The 22,124-nt window shown below is 35.5% G+C and overlaps 1 protein-coding gene across 2 annotated transcripts in view; it reads left to right on the top strand.

The window, feature by feature from the left end:
• The window catches only part of LOC130855897 (V-type proton ATPase subunit S1-like protein), a 47,671-nt gene that overhangs the window by 10,221 nt on the left and 15,326 nt on the right, over positions 1-22,124 (top strand). Inside the window, exons 4-8 of one of the 2 annotated variants that reach the window (XM_057739963.1) lie at positions 6,695-6,757; positions 7,518-7,673; positions 18,582-18,628; positions 18,886-18,944; positions 20,427-20,662. In XM_057739963.1, coding sequence (XP_057595946.1) covers positions 6,695-6,757; positions 7,518-7,673; positions 18,582-18,628; positions 18,886-18,944; positions 20,427-20,662 — 561 coding nt within the window. Of the gene's footprint in view, positions 1-6,694; positions 6,758-7,517; positions 7,674-11,325; positions 11,466-18,581; positions 18,629-18,885; positions 18,945-20,426; positions 20,663-22,124 lie in introns of those variants that run through there. The other variant, XM_057739972.1, reaches the window with a different exon arrangement.

Raw genomic sequence — 22,124 nt, 5'->3', positions numbered from 1 at the left:
TTTTATTATTTACTTTCTTCTGCTTGTTTTGGATTTAAATGTAAGCCTATGTCATTGATTTGAGATCTTTGTTCTTTTTTAATGTATGTAGTGGTATGACTGTCCCTGTAAGTACTGCTTGAGCTGCATGCTATGAGTTTTGGCATGTTATATTTTAGTTTTATTTCATTTCAAAACATCTGCTAATTTCTCTTTTGATTTCCTTTTTGAGCTATGGATTATTTAGAATTGTGTTAATTTTCAAATATTTGGAGATTTAATGAATATCTATGTTATTTATTTCTAATTTAATTCCATTATGGTCTAAGAACATCCTTTTTTGATTGCAGTATTTTTAAAATGTGTTGGCCCAGAATATAGTCACTCTTGGTGAATTCTCCATGTACACTTGAAAAGAAAGTATATTATATATTGCTGAGGAAGAATGTCCTATAAATGCTAATTAGCCCAAGGTGGTTGGTAGTGCTGTTCAGGTCTTCTGTATTCCTGTATTCAGGATGATAGTAACATTATGTGGAAAGGGGGGATCATAGTTGGATGTTGGGTTATGTTTACTTTAGGCAGTGAGTTTAATTATTGTATTATTATAGAAACAAACAAATAGATAGAACATGAACCAATGGTCAAATGTGTTATGAACCAAGGATTTTGATTACTATAGCTATGAAAATTTTTAAAAAAGGATTTAATTTTTGCTTTTGGAGCTTTGAATTTTTTACTTCCTGATAAAGAACTTATTATGTAATTTGAAGCTTGAAGGAAGACAGAATTTCCTTTGACCTTGGGCTCTAAATTTTCTAAAAGTATACCCAAACAAGAATCAGCTTGAGGAATTAGAGGAAAAGAAAGCTGCCATGGCTAAAGGATAGTGAACCAGCCGGAAAAGAGAGGAAGCTGAAGCCCCGAGAGGTGGGCAGGACCAGCTCATGTTCAACCTGTAGGCCAGGATAAGGAGTTTGGGTTTTATTGTGTGTGATGCAAAGCCATTGGAGGTTTCAGGTGAAAGACTGACAAGATCTGATCTGCATCTTAAAAATATCACTGTGCCTGCTGTGGTAGCCCACTATAGAGGGGCAAGAGGGGACTCGGGCTGTCCAAAGAGTGGACTGTTGCAATAGTACACGTGAGAGATTGTAGGTAGTAGCATTGGAGGTAGAGAGATGTTATAAGAGTCAGGATATAATTTGGAGTTAGGTCATGTTGGAAAGAGCAAAATCATTGACATCATCATCATCACTACCACCACTACCACCACCCTGATCATCTCCAACAGATACTGAGTACTGTTTAGGTGCCAGGCTTAGGATTTCACTTGCATAATTTCTTTTAATGCTCAAAACAACTCCTAGGTGGTATGTGCTATTATTAGACCCATTTTACCGTTTAAATTGAGACATAAATTAACTTTCTTAACCAGAACACGTTTGTTGGTTTCCAGATTAGTTATAAGACACAATTTTCATTTTTAAGGCGTTTAGAAAAAATTTTGATGTATGTAAAGTAAATATAGTGCAAAATTGATGGGAAATAATTTTCTAGCCAGCAAAACACCAGAAAATCTAAGGGGTGTAGTTGTTAAGATTAAAGTATTCTTATTATGAATTGTGACCCAATATCCATGGGTTACTAGAGGTATTTGAAAACCAATAGACATTTTGTCACAAAAGATCCTATTTGGTAGTTCTTAAAATGTTGGGGGTGTGGGAGGAGGAAGGAGAACAAGTTTTTCTCTTTCCTAGTATTTCCTGCCAAGTAGAAGGAGTTCAATTAGTGTAACTCCTTATTTCTCTGCCAGTTTACTCATTCCATGCCAGGTGAGGAGAGGTGACATATCTCTTCATGTGGTGAATTTAGGAAAAATAGTGTAGGCATGTTCAGATCTTCCTTTTTTCCTTCTTGGGACTCAGCCTGCCCATGGAGCACACGTTTCCTCCTGTTTCTTCTGGGGCAGGCCTCTCTTCCCTATTGAGAGTCCAGTGCTGCTGAGATAGGCTGCCATGTCTGTCTCCTGCTGGGAGGGGTTCAGTTACAATTCATTTTCCTCTTGCACTAAGCTTTGTCCTCCAACCTGGCCTTTCATAGTAGTAAAGGTGGTATTTGGGCCTCTGCTTGTCTTACCCCTTGTTTTATTTCTCAGTTAGTTTAGCACTCAGGTGGGACAGAGAGTATTATTATTTGACTTCTCTCAGAGCACCGCCTCCCCTCCCCCCCAAAACTAAGAAGAAAGATTGATCTACATAGATTAGATCAGTTGATGAGGAGACTTAGGTCATGGGTGATTATGACTTTTTGTACTATTTTGAGAAGTTAGCTTTTGGGGAAGAATGGCCAAGAGTTTTAACAATGTTGACAATTGATACTGGAGCATTTAGAATGGTTAGAAGTTATTCTTAGTGCTTTAGCTATAAAAATCGAGGCATTAGTTGCTATGGAATTGTGACAAGATAAAATAACAGCTTTAAGTGGGGAAGAAGAAACAGTAAAAATAAGACCAATGCTTACACGCTGTATATAACTACTGGTGATGAATGTTGAGTGCTTCATTTTACCTGATTAAATTATTAAACACAACTTTTCCTTTATCCAAAATTAATGAGATTTCTTATCCTCTCATTGTAGCTACTTTTTGGTGTAGTTATTTCTTTTCATATCTATTCTGTGGAACTAAAGAAATATCTGTGTTGCTATATAATCTTACTAACATTCAAGCCTGATCCTTAAAATCTTGTTATTTAATTAAACCTCTGTGTAGAATCTCGGGGGAATTGACAATGTTGTTCTTTGAGGCCCTTTGTGAAATTCCTGGAAGGGAGTTACCGTTTTAATTTGCATATTAAAAGTTATTCTCCAGGTTCTCTACCTTGGCTGAAAACCAAACAAAAGAAAATAGGCCTCTATTTCAGCAGGGACCTTTAAATTTTAAGAAATGAAAGATAATTTTTCTCACTAGGAAAAGAAAGTTTTAGAATCTCATTCCCTGGAGAGATTTAAGAACCTGTAAATGCGCCAGACCTGTGGTGAGTTTAGCGGGGACCAGTTGATCTTTGTGGTAGAGAATGGCCAGGGTCACCCTTTCCACCTTTGCAATCCATAGCAAAATGAAGATTCACCAAGACTATTTCTAGATTATTTAAATGTAATAATATAATACATAAACATGTAATATATAAATATAAAACTCATAAAAGTAAATGTGCAAAATTTTGAGCATTTTATATTACTAATATTTTATTGTTTAAAGGACTGTAAATAAGGTAAAACAAGATTTTTTTCCATAAATTGAAAAAAAAAAAAGAACAAGAAAGGAAAAGAAGGAATGAGGAAATGGAGGAAGAGAAGCAGAAAAGAAGTGAGGTTTTCTGGGTTTTATAGCTATGCAAAGAACAGTAGTAATTTTCCCACTGATCTAAAACATTACTTTTTTGATCTTATTGGTTCTAGCAGTCATTACTGATTATGAAGATAACCCAAATGAATGAATCTATAACCAGTTCATATATAAGGTCATTTTTTGTACTATGTGCCAGTGAATTTTGAAATTCGGTTTTCAGTTAAAATTTCCAGTTTTATGTTACTTATGTTAATTATTTAGCATATAACATCTTGGATTTTTACCAAGTTGTTGTATATAATGCTCTCTGAGGTATTACTTTTTGTCCAGAGAATCCATTTTGCTCTTTTTATAAATGGCAGCCTAAAGTATAGGGCAAGATCAAATAGCACAGATTCTCAATGTGAATTTTATTTTAGTGAATTAAAACTTTGATTCCTGTCTCTGTTGAGGTGAGGACTCTGCAAGTGCCTGATGAGAGCATTTTTGAGAGTAGTAGAAGCCTTTTCCTCCCCAGGAAAGCTGCTTCAGCTCTTCAAAAGAGATCCTTACATCGCTTATCTCTTTATCTACTACATACCTGCCACTCTCCCTTTATCTAATCCGCCATTGCTTGGAGTGGAGGTGGGACCTTCAGAGAAGGTCATTATTTTGCTAGGTGAAACATCCCAAGTGCTTACCCCAGCAATTATGTGTTCACATTTCTGCATATCACTCATTTGGGATCTTCTTGGGGGTGAAGACTAGGTCCTTTTTATCTTGTATTCCTGGCATCTAGCATATGACAATCAATGTTTGCTTAATGGACAGATTTACGAAACAGTAGGCCTCCTGTTTCAGTTTAGCTTGAGAAACAAGAATGTAAAATGTGCCACTAATTTGGCACATTATCCGTGTTTCAAGAAGTCAACGGGGAATCTCAAGTAAGAAACATTAACATTTAAATCAAAAGCACTTGTGTTTCATTTGTTAACCCGATTCTAATCAACTCAGAAGTTGATTTGATGAAAATTGGTAGAAATCACAGCAGCAATTAGTCTCTGAATTTGATAAAGAGTCTGTATTAGTCTGTATTCTCCAGAGAAAACCAATGGAAGATATATACATATATATATATGCACACATATGAATATGAATATATGATTTATTATTGGAGTTGGCTCATGCATTTATAGAGGCTAAGTCCCAAAATCTATAGTCAGCAAGCTAGAGACCCAGGAGAGCCGATGTCACAGTTCCAACTGTAGTCTGACTCTGAAGGCAGGAAAAAACTGATTGATGTCCTTGCTACAAGACAGGTAGCAAAAGTACAGTCTCCCTTACTCCACCTTTTTGTTCTCTTTGGACCATCAGTGAATTGGATGAGGACCACTCACCTTGGAAAGGGCAGTCTGCTTTGCTCAGTCTACCAATTCAAGTGTTCATATCATTCAGAAACACCCTGACAGACACAACCAGGTATCTGGGTAGCCCAGTTAAGTTGACACACATTAACCATCACAGAGTCATACCCCTGACAAGGAGCAAGAAGTACATACATACTATGGTATTTTGCTAATAAACTGATGTAATCTGGGTTTTGTCCATTTGCATTTTCAAGCTGCTGAATTTGATGGAATGCTTGAATTAGTTGATTTTTTAGCTACAATTACCTAAATAATCAGGCCTTGGGAGTCACAACCATGTGGCACAAAGTGGGAATTAATTATGTAACATTTTTAATAGGCTTATTCAGTATTGTGTACATTTTATTTAGCACCAACTTGGACCAGCAGCATCTTGGTGTACATGAGTTAATTAGACATGGTCCCTGCCCTCATGGAGCAGACCTTCTGGTGAGGAAACACACCATAAATAAGTAACAAGGAAATAAATGTCTTGGTACAAATTGTGTTATATGTTACAATGAGAGTGAACAGAAGGCAGGGAGAGCTAGAGGGATGTGAGGTGATCCCCGTAGAGGGAACAATATGTGCAGAGTCACTGAGGTGCAGAAAAGCTTGGCATGTGGAGGGTGTTGAGCTGAGTGCAAGCCAGCGTGCTGGAAGCATGGTAGGGAGAAGGGTGAGAGAGACCAGCAAGGGCCATAAATGAGGTGACAGAGACCAGCAAGGGCCAGGTCATGCAGGCTTTGTAGGAGGTGTATGGATTTGGATTTTGAATTGGTGTGCAAAGACCATTGTAATTGATTTGAACATTTGACTAATGTGATTTGCAGTCTGAGAGTGTTTGGATGAATAGAGACTGTGGTCTAATAAATGCAGGTGCTCCTTAAGATGAATATTAGAATTAAGATAGATTCATTTTTCTCCCATGAGAACTCAATACTGTATAGTCATATATGATTATGAAAGATAGATTTTTGTTATTTGTATCATTTAATAATATATAGTAAATCAGAAAATGAAGCAAATCCAAGTATTTTCAGTTGAAAAGAAGGCAGCATGGATGTATAGCTTCCTGTCCTCTCATGGAAAGTGTTGAGGGAAAATTTTTCATGCACCTCTATATTTTCTGTTTATCTTGTAAGTCATTAGTTGCTCTTTGTTCTGGAATATCTTTAGGATGTTTGTATAGTGAACGGCCTTGAAAGGTGGAAATAACGTTTTTCTCTCTAGCAAAGGTGCAGGTTTGTTTATAGCCTTGGAAACTCAGAGTTTCTCTCCTGAAATGAATCCCACCGTGTGTACAAGCATCCATCTGGGCCTGCCTGTATTGCTTTATGGGCAAAGGGGACTAACACAAATAGACTGATGCTCACACTGCCTGCTCAGTGGTGAGTAATAAATAAAGTCCTTTGTCTCTGACCCATGAGTCTTGTCTTCTGCTAGCATCTGTGAAGCCACAGCAGGCTAACTTATTAGCTTCCAAGTTGGGGAAAACCTCAGACCTTCACAGTTTTGGACAGAGACCCCTCAGCCATCTGAGCAGGCAGGTACAATGCCACACAGATGATACCCTAGTACTTTGCAGCCTGCAGGCTATCATATTAGCATTTTTTTCATCACTGATTTTCTCCTCAAGAGTCACAAGATGAGCTATTCTCAGATAATCACATCTTAAGTGTGACTTCTATTCTAAAATGCATATGTGAAACTTACTACTAATTATTCTGCTTTAAATATTCTTAACCAAGTGGGAGAAAATTTCAACAACAGAAAGAATGCTGTGTTAAAATTTTAGAATCATCGAGTCATGAAATATATTAAAATGATACTTGATTTAATAAAAATGTTGTATATGTGTATGTGCCTGAATATATAACTGAAGCATATTTTTAAGAAAGTTTGTTACATGATAAGCACCAAGGGACTTAACACTGTGGTTTATGAGTGTTCACTGAACCATTATCATCACATACAGGGTCATCGTGGGCTTGGGCTCTCACCTCCTCCTGACCAGGAGTTTGAAGAGCCGTGTAATCAGGTACTACTTCTGCTACTGTGGCAGACTATTAGGTATTGCTCTGGCAGCTGGCGGGGATGTTCTATGTTTGCACAGTTCAGTACAGCGGCCACTAGCCATGTGGTTACTGAGCACTTGAAGTTTGGTTAGTCTGAATTGAAATGTGTATGAGAGTAAATTATACACCAGATTTCAGACTTAGGGCAGAATAGGGAGATAAAATATCTCATTAATAATTTTAAAGAATACTTATGTTTGAAATAATATTTTAGATATATCAGGTTAAATCAAATATATTATTAAAACTAATTTCACCTGCTTATTTTTAATTGTTTCAATGTGGCTACTAGAAAGTTTTAAATTACATATGCACAGTAGCTCTTATTTTATTCCTGTTGAATGATGCTGTTTTAGATCTTTGCTACTCACAGGGCAGTCCTCAGCATCAGGCAGGCAACATCAGCATCATGTGGAAGCTTGTTAGAAACAAAGAAGCTCATGCCCCACCCCAGACCTACTAAATCAGAATTTGTATTTTAAGAAAATCTCATGTGATTTGTATGCATGTTACAATTTGAGCAGCAGAGTCCCTAAGAATAGGATTGCCAGCTTTAGTAAATAAAAATACAAGATGTCCAGTGGAATTTCGTTTTCAGATAAACAGCAAATAATTTTCTAGTATAATATGTCCCAAATATTTCATGGGGCATACTTAATAATAAAATTATTTGTTTTTTTATCTGAAGTTCAAATTTAACCGAGTATCCCAAATTCTATTTAGTAACACTGCCTATGACGAAACTCCTCCTGCCCAGACTCGTCTTGCTCCTTCAAATTCCATGGAATCAGGAGAAGGACAAAAAGGTAAAAGGAAAGGTGAAGGACGGAAGTTGGGTCCAATGAAAGAACAGAGAAAAAAAGGAAAATATGCTGAGAGGTAGGAATAAGATGGGGCATGGACAGGCCTTTTTTATTTTATAATTCTTATTAGCAGTTTTCTTTTTATTTCTGTTTTCTCCCACTTCTCCCAGTCCTTGTGATTTAATCCCCTCATTTTCTGTAGGGCTCCCTAGAGCCATGTTAGAAGATGGTATTTGTGCAAAGTGGACAGTGAGGAAGGGAGTGTCTCATCAGGGTCAAGTCCCCAGCCTTCCTATAGTTCATCTTCTCTGAAATGCCACTTACAAATAGCCTCTTTCAGCTACTACTACTTTGCCATTAAAGAGATCAAGGTTCTTAAGTATCCAAAGTACTGACACTTTCATTTTGGAGGATTTTCTTTATTGTGGCATTTTAATTGTATGTTTTTATATAAAACAACTGTTAGGAATTTTGTTGTTAGTATTGTTGTTTGTTTTTTAGGTGGGGGTGGGTGGGAGTGGAAGCTGGCAAAGAAGGAATAACAATAGATATTCTTTATTTAGCTAGGCATTGAAGTAAAAAAAGGCTTTCATCTATGTTATTTAAAATTTTATTGTATTGCGATAAAAACACATGAGATCCACTCGTAAGTTTTTAAGTGTGCACTACAGTATTGTTAAATATAGATACAGTCTTGTACAGCAGATCTCTAGAATTTATTAATCTTGCTTAACTGAAGCTTTGTGCCAGTTAACTGGCAACTACCATTTTCTCCTTCCCCAGCCCCTTGCAACCACCATTCCACTCTTTGAGTCTATGAATTTGCCTGTGTTAGATACCTCAATAAATGGAATCATGTAGTGTTGTGACTGGCTTATTTCACTTAACATGATGTCTTCAAGTTTCACTCCAGTTGTCACATATTGCAGAATTTCCTTTTTTTTTTTTAGGCTGAATAATATTTCATTGTATGTATATATCATATATTGTTTATCCATTCATCCATCAACAGAGACTTTAGGTTGTTTCTACCTCAGCTGTGGTGAATAGTGCTGCAGTGAACATGGGAGTGCTAATCTCTTTGAAATCCTGATTTCATTTCTTGTGGATGATTATCCATAAGTGCAATTGCTGGATCATATGGTAATTCTATTTTTAATTTTTTGAGGAATCTGCATATTGTTTTTCATAGTAACTGCACTATTTTGTTTTCCTACCAGCAACGTACACGGGTTCCAATTTCTGCACATCTTTGCCAACACTTGTTTTATTTTGATAATAGCCACCCTGACAGGTGTGAGGTAAGGTCTCTTTGTAGTTTTGATTTTTATTTCCCTGATCATTAGTGACATAGAGCATTTTTCATATACATGTTGGCCATTTGTGTGTCTTCTTTGGAGAAATGTCTATTCAAGTCGTTAGCCCATTGGAAATTAACCTCATATCAGATGTATGTTTTGCAAATATTTTCTCTCATTCTATAGGTTGCCTTTTCACTCTGTTGATTGTTTCCTTTGCTGTGCAGAAGCTTTTTAGTTTGATGTTGTCCCATGTCTGTTTTTGGTTTTATTGCCTGTGCTTTGGTAGCATATCCATAAAATCATTGATGAAACCAATATCTTGAAGTTTTCCCCTATACTTTCTTCTTCTAAGTTTTAAGTCTTTAATCCATTTTTTTTAACATACAATAAACTGCGTATATTTAGAGTGTACAACTTGGTATTTTTTTCCTTATTAGTAATGTATATATGGCAATCCCAATCTCCCAATTCATTCCCCCCCAACTCTCCCTTCTTTCCCCACTTGGTGTCCATATGTTTGTTCTCTACATCTGTGTCTCTATTTCTGCCTTGCAAACTGGTTGATTTGTACCATTTTTCTATATTCCACATATATATGTTAATATATGATATTTTTTTCTCTTTCTGACTCACTTCACTCTGTATGACAGTCTCTAGGTCCACCCATGTCTCTACAAATGTCCCAGTTTCATTCCTTTTTACAGCTGAGTAATATTCCATTGTATATATGTACCACATCTTTTTTATCCGTTCGTCTGTTGATGGACATTGAGGTTGCTTCCATGTCCTGGCTATTGTAAATAGTGCTGCAGTGAACATTGGAGTGCATGCGTCTTTTTGAATTATGCTGTTCTCTGGGTATATGCTTAGTAGTGGGATTGCTGGGTCATACGGTAACTCTATTTTTATTTTTGCAAGGAACCTCCATACTGTTCTCCAGAGTGATTTACATTCCCACCAACAGTGCAAGAGCGTTCCCTTTTCTCCACACCCTTTCCAGCATTTACTGTTTGTAGATTTTCTGATGATGCCCATTCTCACCAGTGTGAGGTGATACCTCATTGTAGTTTTGATTTCCATTTCTCTAAGAATTAGTGATGTTGAGCAGCTTTTCATGTGCTTCTTGGCCATCCATATGTCTTCTTTGGAGAAATGTCTATTTAGGTCTTCTGTCCATTTTTTGATTGGGTTGTTTGTTTTTTTTTTGATATTGCGCTGGATGAACTGTTTATATATGTTGGAGATAAATCCTTTGTCTGTTGATTCATTTGCAAATATTTTCTCCCATTCTGAGAGTTGTCTTTTCATCTTGCTTATAGTTTCCTTTGCTGTGCAGAAGCTTTGAAGTTTCATTAGGTCCCACTTATTTATTTTTGTTTTTATTTCCATTACTCTAGGGGATGGATCAAAAAAGATCTCACTGTGATTTATGTCAAAGAGTGTTCTTCCTATGTTTTCCTCTAGGAGTTTTATAGTGTCTGGCCTTACATTTAGGTCTTTAATCCATTTTGAGTTTATTTTTGTATATGGAGTGAGATAAGGGTCCAATTTCATTCTTTTGCTTGTGGATGTCCAGTTTTCCCAGCACCATTTGTTAAAAAGACCATCCTTTCCCCATTTAATGTTCTTGGCATCCTTGTTGACCAGTTACCCTTATGTGCATGTATTTATTTCCAGGGTCTCTATTCTGTTCTGTTGGTCTGTATGTCTGTCTTTATGTCAGTACTCTACTGTTTTAATTACTGTGGCTTTGTAGTGTATTTTGAAATCAGGAAGTGTGATGCCTCCAGCTTTGTTCTTCTTTCTCAAGGTAGATTTGGCTTTTCAGGGCCTTGTTTAATCTTCATAACAATTCTTCGAGTTAAATACTTTTGTCCCCACTCTGTAAATGAGGAAAAGTAACTTGCCTAATATCAGATAGCTAGCAAGAGCTGGAGCTGAGGATGCATTTGAGTGCTGTCTGACTCCAAAGCCAGTGCCTTTTACCATTGCATTCCATGCCTCTCAGCAAATGGAGGGTCACAAATTCAATATGAAACTGTGTACTAGGACACATGTGTAGAATTAGGTTAGCCTCAGAGAGTTTTACTTGTTTATTCACCTGAAAAATGCATATGATATTGTATACTTCATAGATTTTTGAGGAGAATTTACTAGTTTCCTGAAAAGCATTGAGATTCTTAAAAGAGTACTAAAACTATGCCAGTTTCTAAAAAGAGCTTAATAATCTTTCATTGAGATGAAGAGTCAAACAACCTAAACAGACCCATTAGTTTCACTGTGTACTCTAAATTAAGCAGTATCAGGCCCCTCCTTCCACCCTCTCTCACACATAATACATCCTGGGAAAGCTATGTTTTTATTGGAGGAATCTATTAGTCAGTCACAAGGCATAAAAAGTACTGCCTCTGCCCTGCTTGCATTTATGAATTAACAGATGTGTCTGGTTTGAAGAAACGGATTCATTTCTTGATGGGAAGAAAAATATTGTTTAGTTTTTCACTTATTTTTTTATGTGTAGGATATTCACTAACTTTGGACCAGATACTTGCGAGAAAGAATGTAAGGTGAGTAACTGCACATCTTTTAACATAATGCATCTGTGAACTTCAGTGCAGGTGTGAAATTAGGTGGTTCTGTAATTTTATATTGTTGCACAGCTACATTTATTAATTCAAAATGGATATACTAGATTAGATCATTTGGTAGCTACTGAAATCAGTGAGCTAGAGTTTATAAATAAGAGATAAAATATAATCTTTATTATAAGAGGGAAGAGCTGTTTATTTGTTCAAAATATCCAAGAAACATTTGTATTGTGTATCAAAGTATGTATGAGAAAATGACTCAAATCGGTATTCATGCTTCTTGTTAATTTCAGTTTCTCCTGCTGTTTTTATGTGAGAAGAGAGTAAGAAAATATTTAAAAATCTCAGAAATATATAACATGTCCCCCAAAGAACAGGTGTTAAATCATTTTAACTGGTAGGACACAGTAATTGTGTAGCATACCTACTATTTAAAACTAACAAGCAAAATTTCTGTTTCTATTTCCTTTGTCCTTTTGGCTTCTTTCCATACTATGTAAGGGAACATATAGAGATTTCTCTATGAAGAAGAATATTCAAAATCTGAACAGCAATTAACTTTCATCTTATTTCCCAATTACTCATTATGTGCTATCGCAGCAAATCCGTCAGGGGGTTTAGCGTGAACACGAAGGTGTCAAGCAGGATGATCTGGCAAAGCTTGTGTTAAGGAATTCTGAAGTCATCAGCTAATAAAAACAATAAGTACAGGCATTTTTTATTTGTTTTCTCACTTTGTTTCCAAATCAATTAGTGCTTTCCTTCAGGTTCACTTTCAAATAAAAAGTGACCTATACTCCCCTTAGGTGGTTAAAGCTTAGTGATAATGTTTCCTCGCTTAGTAATGTTTCCTCATTTCTGGTTTATACAGAAATGGCTGTGTATTTGTATTACACTGGTAAAATGTACAGCAAGAGTTATAAAAATCCCAGTTCTGTTTTTGAAGCAAGATTGATGGGTTTAAATAATTTTAGCTTCAGAAGAGACCCTAGAAATCACACAAATCAATGATCATTTGAATCTAATAATATGGCATATTAATTCATTATGAAGGAAACAACAGTTGCTGTTTTATGAATGTTCTTTCAAATCATAGATCTGGAATATAAAACATATTTCAACTCTATGGGCAATTCAGGGTTCTTAAGTCTCTAGGAAGGATGTTTGTAATTTAAGCCTGATACATGTTTCCTAAACTTAGAGAAAGTAGGGGCCATCACTCTTCCTTTACATATTCCTTCCTCAAATTGGGTTTATAATTAAACAAAAAGGGAAATCTTTTTCCTCTTCCCATAGCATCCCCTGTGATCTCCCATTTCCCACTTCCCTTTCAGAGTTTGTTCGTTCATTAAATTCTTAGTTCATTTATGCATGTTATACCTGTGTTTTTAATACTTGATACTTTTAAATATCACAATGCTAGACGCTGGTTATACAATAGTGAGCAAAACAGGTATAGTCTCTGCCCTCATGGACCTTTAAGTCTAGAGCAGAGGTGCTCATTAATCAAATGAACAATATTATTACAAATACACATCTAATAGGGGGATCTGAACTAGTCTGAAAAGTTAAGGATAGTGTTCCTGAGGAAGGGATCTTTGAGCTGTGATCTGGAGGATATGAAGGACATGACGAGGAGGCAGGGGAAGGGCAGGATGGAGACATTCCAGGTAGAGGGAACAGCAGGTGCTAAGACTCACGAGGGAAGAAGGGAACATGAAGCATTCAGGGAACTGAACTAAAGAACTCTAGTGTGGCTGGAGCAGAGAGAGGAGGAGGCAAATGAGCACAACTAGCAGGCCGAGGTCTTTCAGGGCCTTGTAGGACTTGGTAGGAACGCGGGCTTCATCCTGAGCAGAACCATGAAGGAGCTACTTCCCCTTCCCCTTCATGAAGGCATACTAGGGAGACTCGTGATGGAACACCTGGTAAATCAAAAATATGGCACCAGCCACTGCAAGCCTAGGGCTCTTGGTTACTTTTCATGTATTACAGAGACCCCTTTTACTGGAAAAGGGTCTGAATATTTTAGTGCTAATGTAGGTTTACTTTTTTTAAATTAAAAATCAGTGTTTCTTAGTTTATTCACACAGATAATTTTAATCAGATAATCCTTTAGTTCTACTTTAGTTTAGAGATCATGTAGTGATGTGAAAATGCATGTGCACAGTATTTCATCTTTGTTTGAGATTATGACTTCCCTTAAAACCTCGTTAGTTTAGGCTTATGGGTGTGGGCAAGGCCAATTCGAATTAGAGTTTATTTGAAAAAGAAGTATAGCAGCATTATTGTATGTCCATAGATTCATTTAAATGAAAATAAGCCTACGTTGAGTGCTGAAAGCTTTTCATTGATGAACACATGGAAAATTTTAATTAGTAGATCAGAGTCTCAAGCCAAGCATATTAGTGATATGATAACTCCTTCATTTATTCATATACTTTTATTCAGTAAACATTAAACTCCTTTGCTAAGTAGATATTTTCAAATAACTCTCTATATATTTATCTTATTTAGGTAAAGTATATCTCATAATTTTGTTTTTGTTCATTACGACATTTTAAAATTGAATATTTAACCTTGGATCATGAGTTATGATTTTTGGATAAAGTTCAAGAAATTTAAAAATCTGTTTGTATATGGTGATATTATTAGAAAGCTTGAAACTTTTCAAGAAGTATTTTTGGGGTGTTAGTGTTTCTTTTATATATTCAGTTACTTTTTAACTTGCACTACAGAATTTAGAGTTTAGGTAGGTAGAGATCTTTTGGCTAAAGCTTATCTCTATTGTGGTTACATGATTATTTTGATCAGAGCCTCACATTTGCTGCTCAGGAAATTAAATTTCTTAGTGCTCCTAGATGTGATTTGATTCAGAGGACTGATTAATGCTAAACCTACTCACAAGAGACATAGTATAAATCAGAATGCTAATTTATAAATTTTTAAAGTAAGGCATCTTTTAAAAAAGAATAAATTAGAAAAATTTATCACAGTAATGCATATACATGGTTAAAAAAATCAAATGGTACCAAGACACATAATCAGTTATTTAAAAACTGTCTCCTATTTCATCAGCTTTTTTCTAGTAACAAACAACTCCAAAATTCCAGAATCTTACAATCGCGAACATTTATTTCTCACTTGTGTTACTTGTTGACAGCTACAGGTGGGCTGCCAGGACCCAGCTCCAGCCGTTTCGCATGCCTTCTCATTTTAAGACCCAAACTGAAAGAGCAGCCTCTATTTGGACGTGCCATTATCATGTCAGAGGGAAAAGGGCAAGGGGTGGCGGACACGTGTAACTTCTCTTAAAGTTTCTGTGGAACTGGCATATTATTGTTTCCACTCATATTCCATTGCCCCATATTCTAAGACACGTAATCAAGCCTGATCATGGGGCAGGAAATATTCTCCCCATAGGGAGATACTGCAAGGAATATGGCCAAAGGTAGGGATGTAATTCATCTCTGGGGTTGTTCCTAGGGAGTTGGTTGGGAACAATCATACGGTCCACCACACTGCCACAGTATTTAAATAATATGCACAGATGATTTCTCAATTTATACATTTTAGATTTTGTGTAACATCCTCCTTTTATTATTAACAAAGTATTTAATGTATAGTGTAGTCTCTCAAATCCCCCCTTTGCTTAGAGATCTCCCTCTCGGTCTCCCTTCTTTAGAGTCCTTTTGTCCTGTTGCTCCAATCTGGTTTGATTCTCTCTAGGTCTGATGTGCCGTTGTCATCCTTAGGTTTCTCTTCATCATTCTTCTGAGTTTGATCCACTGTTTATTAGAACCTGTGCTTTCCTCCTTCTTGGTTTTCTCCCTTACTTTGATGGAGCACGTCCTCCATTAGCTTTTGAAAGGGTGTAAGAAATACCTTTTCTAAATCCTTGCGTAATTCTTGTTTTTTATTTCTGGAAGCTTATAGGACATTTTCTTTATCCCAGGCTTCAAAATGCTACAAGTACCTTATCTCACAAATATCAACTCAAAATGGGTCATCCCAAAGCTAAATGTAAAAGCTAAAACTTTTAGATAACATAGCAAGAAAAAAATCTTTGTAACCTTATGTTAGGAAATATTTCTTTTAGACACAAAAATGAACAATAAAATAAAAAAATACATTAGACTTTTGAAAATTAAAACTTTTGCTCTTTGAAAGTCACCATTAAGAAAATAAACAAGCAAGACACAGAATGGAAAAAATGATTTTCAATGCATGTATATGACAAAGCACTTGTATCTAGAATATACAGAGAATTCTTTCAACTCAATAAGAAGTAAACTTATTTTCAAAAATTGGCAAGAGTTTTAAACACACACTTTACAAAAGAAAATATATGAATGGCCAATAGACACAAGAAGAGATGCTCAATGTCATTAGTCATCAGGAAAATGAAAATTAAAACTACAATGAGATAGCAACCCACACCCATTAAAATGGCTACAATTAAACAGACTGACAATACCAAATGTTATAAGAATGTGGAGCTACAGAAAAGCTCATACACTGAAACTGATTGGCAGTTTAAAAGTTAAACAAACTTATACATTATGACTCAGCCATTCTACTTTGGGTATTTATTCAAGAGAAACAAAAACATATTCCACAAAACCTCATAAGCATCCATCAATGGGTTCATAGACAAAATATGGTATATCCATACAATGAAATATTTCTCAGTAATAAAAAGGAATGAAATATTGAAATGTAACAATATCAGTGAATTTTAGTCATTATAAGTCTGAAAGAATCCAAGCACTAAAGAATATATGTTATGTGCTTCTATTATAATTGGAGAAAATACAAACTTATCTAAAATGACAGAAAGTAAGCCTGTAGTTGCCTGTGGCTGAGGTGGAGGAAACATCTCTTCATTGCAAAAGTTCATGGGGAAACTTCTGTGGGATGTAAATATTCCTGTATCTTTATTGTGGCAGTGTGTCATGGGTATATGCCTATGCTCAAACCCATCAAATTGTACACATTGAATGGATTAATGCAGTTTATTGTACTTAAATTGTATGTCAAGAGAGTTGATAAAGTGAAAAAATAATTGCATGCATATATGAATTTATTAATAGCATCTAGTAAACATTATAGTTGTCAATTTATCATCTTCAGAAATTCTCATTGGCTGTTAGAGGTGGTATTACAAGGAGAATGGTGAATTTAATTTGTAATTTGGTTCCATATAATTAATTTGAAAGCACTTCATTATAATATAGATTTCGTAACTCTTTATCCAAAATTATGTTTTGCATATAGATAACAATGTATAATATATATATTTCTCTAATTATAAAATTGTTGAGTTTATATGATAGTTATAAGTACAGGTCTTGGATAGGAATCTCTAAATATAGAGTTTGATCTGCATTCTCATGTATTATAGGCACAGCTTATGAAAAATTAAAAATATGCAATAAACTAAAAATTTTTATGACATGACAATTGGAGGTTTAAACTGATATTTAATATTAAAGAATTATTAATATTTTCTAGATATAATTGGGCTTTATTTTCATTTTTTTATTTTTTATACATTTTATTTATATATTCTATTTTATTTGCTGCATTGGGTCTTTGTTGCTGCGTGCAGGCTTTCTCTAGTTGCAGAGAGCGGGGGCTACTCTTCACTGTGGTGTGCAGGCTTCTCATTATGGTGGCTTCTCTTGTTGCGGAGCACAGGCTCTAGGTGCACAGGCTTCAGTAGTTGTGGCACATGGGCCCAATAGTTGTGGCTTGTGGGCTCTAGAGCACAGGCTCAGTAGTTGTGGTGCACGGGCTTAGTTTGCTCCGCAGCATGTGGGATCTTCCCGGACCAGGGATCGAACCCATGTCCCCTGAATTGGCAGGCGGATTCTTAACCACTGTGCCACCTGGGAAGCCCTGATCTGTTATATTTAAAAGTCCTTATCTTTTAGAAATACATACCTAAATGATTTAATTTCTGATATTTTCTTCATAATAATATCAGAGGGGAAGTGGATGGGCACATTGGTAAAGCAGGATTTGTTATGACTTGATAATTACTAAAGCTGGATGATGGGCACAGGTACTTGGGGAGGGTGAGGGAGGCTATATTTTTCTGTTTAAATTTGTGTATGTTTGCAATATTCCATGATAAAAAGATGTATATATCTTCTAACATAGCAATTTCATTTCTAGGAATTATCTTAAGGAACTTCTCAGGGGTATGAACAAATAATCCATGATAATGTTCAATGTAGTATTGTTTATTAATTGGAAACAAGTTAAATACTTAATAGGGATTTAGTGAAATAAATTAATACATTTGTATGATGTAAAATCACATGGAATTTAAAATTATGTCAAAATATGTAATAATGTGGGAAAATGTTGTGATATATTTTTAAGTAAAAAAAAATCACAGGCTTTAAAACAGGATGTTTATAAAAATCTGTTTCTAAATAATATAAAAAATAAATTATATTTGTATGTAGGGTGTGTGTGTGTATGCATGTATGTAAAGTGAAATGCTGGAAGGATATATTATAATTTACATCTTCATATTTTTCAGAAATACCTTTTTAGCAATAGAGTCTGTCTTTTTTTAAAATAAAAATATTTAATTTGAATATTTTCACTTCAATATGTTAATACTACGATGTAGTATAAAATTTCACTGTAAAATATTTTATTATGTTTTACTGTTTGGTTATATGATTTATTATTTGATTATTATTTGTTTTTGGTTAAACCTCAGTGTCTAGCATACTGCTTGACATAGTAGACTGTTTATTCAATGAATAAAGATTAGAGTTGATATTTAAAGATTTTTTTCTTTAAAAATTTCAGTCTTTACCTTATTTTCTTTGAAGAACATATTGGGTTGGCCAAAAAGTTCATTCAGGTTTTTCCATAAGATGTTATAGCCAACTCAATATATAGGATTACTTTTTAAATCAGAAATTCACTATTCAAATGTAAACATTTTAGACAGGCTTAGGTTCCACTCCTCTACTCTGAGATGTAATAAACCAAAATGTCCTTCTTAAAATTTCATATAAAATCTAAACTGTAGATATTTGTTCAGCATATTTTTATTTTTGTTTTTTCTAGTTTCAGCTTTCGAACGTCTTCAAATAAAGAAGTGGTTGTAAACAGTGGTAAGACTTTTAATTGCCCTTATGATTCCTTGGGGAGGTTGAGGAAGGGTTCTGTCTGTGATTGGCTTCCGTGGACACTGGTACTTGCACCAGGAGTCTCTGATGTGAAAATCTCTTAAACTACTGTATTCTAAATTATGAGCCAAAAGAGGCTCAAGCCTGGTACATTTCACAGCACTTAGCATATTATTATCACTCAATTACATTAATAAATCAATGACATTTAGCCTTTGTACTAATACCATTTAATTTGACAGATCAACAGAATAATGGAGGTATGAAGCCAGTGCAGAATTTCACGAGACCAATCACACAGGTATGAACATGTTAGGAAACTAGATTGTGTCAGAAAGAGAGCCACTGTGAAAATAAAAGTAATAATTCTAGTAATAACTAATATTCTTGCTTGAACTTTGGGTGGCGAAATGTATTATGGTAATCTCATAGTTGAGAAAACACTAAAGTTTCACTTGCTGTCATATATAGTATTTTCATTACAATCTTCAGTTTTACTTTTGTTGCTTTCCAGACAGTATCACTATAGTAACAGTTTATCTTTGGTTACTGGTAAACTTGAGTTGCTGCTGCCTGTTGAGTTTCTCTCTTATCTGTTTTTATATTGGAGTAATTGGTATGGAATAGTTGATCTAGGTAAGTGGATCTTCTTTCAGATAGAGACCTGCCTTTGTGACCTCCAGAGTGACATACTGAAGTGCATTGTCTTGGGTTTCCTGGAAATCTGCAAAGGTTTCATAAGATGTAGAAGAAGGTTAGAATACCTTGCTAGTTTCTATATATTAAATGACCTGGAGCTGCACTGTCCAAGACAGTAGACACTAGCCACATGCAGCTATTTAAATTTAAATTCAAAGTAGTTAATGTTAAGTAAAATTAAAAATTAAGCTACTGAGTTGCACTGGCTACATTTCCAGTGAATAATGGCCAATATCACAGGATGTCCTGTAGGACATTAATGATCTGGAGAATTATGCTTGATTTCTAGAAACCTCTTATTTTCTTTGTTTAACATATTAATGAATTTACTTGAAGTTCTAAATTAGTTGGGGACTTGTGATATTATTTTTTGAAAAGACTACTGCCATTAGTTTCAAGGTATGCTGAATTAAAAAAAAATTAATAACTTTTTTTTTCAGTTGTTTTAGGTTTACAGAAAAAATTGAACAGAAATACAGAATATTCCCATATACCTCCTCAATCTACAACCCATGCCCTGCTAATTTCACCTATATTTAAAATCTTGCATTAGTGTGGTACATTTGTTAAAAGTGATAATTCACAGCTGATACATTATTAACCAAAGTCCATAGTTTACATTAGGGTGCATTCTTCATGTTGTTCATTTTATGGGTTTTCACAAATATATGATGATATCTATCTACTAGTATTGTATTATACAGAATAATACATTCACGGCCCTAAAAATCTGCTGCGCTCCGTCCATTTATCCCCTGTCCCTCCCCCAGCACGGTGACTGGCAACTTTCTAAAGTCATCATTGCTAATATTATTACTTTGAAAGTTGATCTTCGGTTTGTTTGTTTTTATAATTTGGTCCTTTCCATTTTTGGTGCTTTGTGGAACTGGGTTCATGTACCTTTCAGGTATACCTATCATTTTTAGGCTTGATAGGTCTACCCATCTCCTTTTCCCCACAATAGCATGGACTCTGGAGCTAGCAGAGTTTCAACAGGTTTTGAATTGGCTCTTTTACCTCCAAGATGCCTTTTGTACCATGGAAACAAATTCATATCTTAAATTTCATTTATTTGGTTAATTAGGCTCTCAACTACAATCTGAGCAGACAAAGACATTTAGAAAAAGAACCTTGGAATGTATTCAGCCATCATATCCCTGTTAATGCCTCCATGGATGGAATTCCCTGCATTCTCTTTTGGGCCAAAAGAATAACAATTAAATTTAAGAATCAGACCTGGCTGGACCTTACAGATGAAGCTATTGGCCAGAAGGCAACAGTGGATGCTGGCAACTCAAATTGCAGTGAAGAAAGTGCCATGTAAGTTTACTGATTTGCTGGAGTAAGCCCTTAGGGTGAATGTTAACTGGGTGGTCCAGTTTTCTGTCATTTTGGAAAGTAGAAGTAGCTTTTTTATACATGACCCTGGCATACATTTCTGAGGAAATATTTAATGTCTAAAATGAAAGAACAAGTTGGAAATTAATTTTTTAAAATATCTTATTTTTTTCCCTGTAATTTTTTTCTGGATACTTTAGCTAGTTGTTATAATACTTTGTGGAAGATCAGGATTCTGAAAATGAAGTTTCCCAAACTCATTCTGAAAAAGAGAAAGGATTCCAGGCTCTGTGTCAGCTCCATATATGAGGTGTAAAACTACTTTTGTTCCAGCAGGAAGGAAATTACAATGACTGAGCAGAGTCATACATATTCTAGTGGGTGAAACAGAGAAAGCTGAGTATCTAGCCAGGGCAGATGTTTGATTCTAGGAAGTGTTCTGAAGTTGTGGAACATTGCCTGTTTGCAAATGTGCAAGGGTACCTTTGAATGGCAAAATTTCAGAGAATTCTTTAGGCCATTTAAAAATGATTAAAATAATTATTTTTGACTTGAGATAAGCAGGTTAAACAAATATCCCCTTTGAAGAGGAAATCAGTTTCCAGTGCCTTTCTCTGCTTTTTCAGTCATCCAAGCAAATATTTTTTGCTTTTATTTGTTTTGGTCCAGAGGGAGGAAGTCTGGCATGTCCCACTTGCTTTCTATAAAGCTCCTTGCTTTCAACATTTGTTGACATAATAGAGGCTTTTGGAAGATTCTCTGCATTTGTTCTGGCCTGCTTTAGATGGGCAGAATGCTTTATATAAACCATAACATGCTCTGTGTTTGTGTGTGTGTGTGTTTCTTTGTATTCTTCTTATATACTTTGGCGGAAACACTTTTTTTTCCTGAACTTCTCATTTAAAAATTCTTGATGATGGATAAAAATGGATTATATTCATGTACATTTACAAGTTACAAGTTTTAGTGAGTATCTTGCTATTCAGAATGAACATTTCTTATCGGAGAGCTAGGGAGTTGTAAGCAAAATCCAGAGTCCTCCCAGATTTGTTTATTCTGTTACAGCACAACTATCAAAGAGACTCCAACATTGCTGAGAACTCAGGACTGTTTCCTCAGGCTCTAATTAATTCCCTACAAGGCTCTTTATTTGTGGTCAGCTGTAGGGAGAGAGGCTGATTGCCTGGGGATCATCTTGTCTGTCCATGGCTGACTGGCCCTCCTTGATTCCCTGACCCCAGGGAATTTGTGGGGAAGAGCAGGGCACCACAGCTTTTTGCTGGATGTCAGAAACCTTAATTATCACTGTGAACCTAGAGACAGAAAGAATGAAAACTTAGCTTCTGGGCCCAGTTCTGCCAGTGAGCTCTGTGACTATACAAACAGGAGCCACTATAGGGTCGTCATGTGTGAGATGGAGATGATGGCATCTATTAAACTAACA

The sequence above is a fragment of the Hippopotamus amphibius genome, chromosome 1 (genome assembly GCF_030028045.1).
Source record: "Hippopotamus amphibius kiboko isolate mHipAmp2 chromosome 1, mHipAmp2.hap2, whole genome shotgun sequence".
In the NCBI taxonomy this organism is placed as follows: Eukaryota; Metazoa; Chordata; class Mammalia; order Artiodactyla; family Hippopotamidae; genus Hippopotamus; species Hippopotamus amphibius.
Note: the sequence above shows the minus strand (reverse complement) of the source record. Positions and strands in the feature narration are given on the sequence as shown.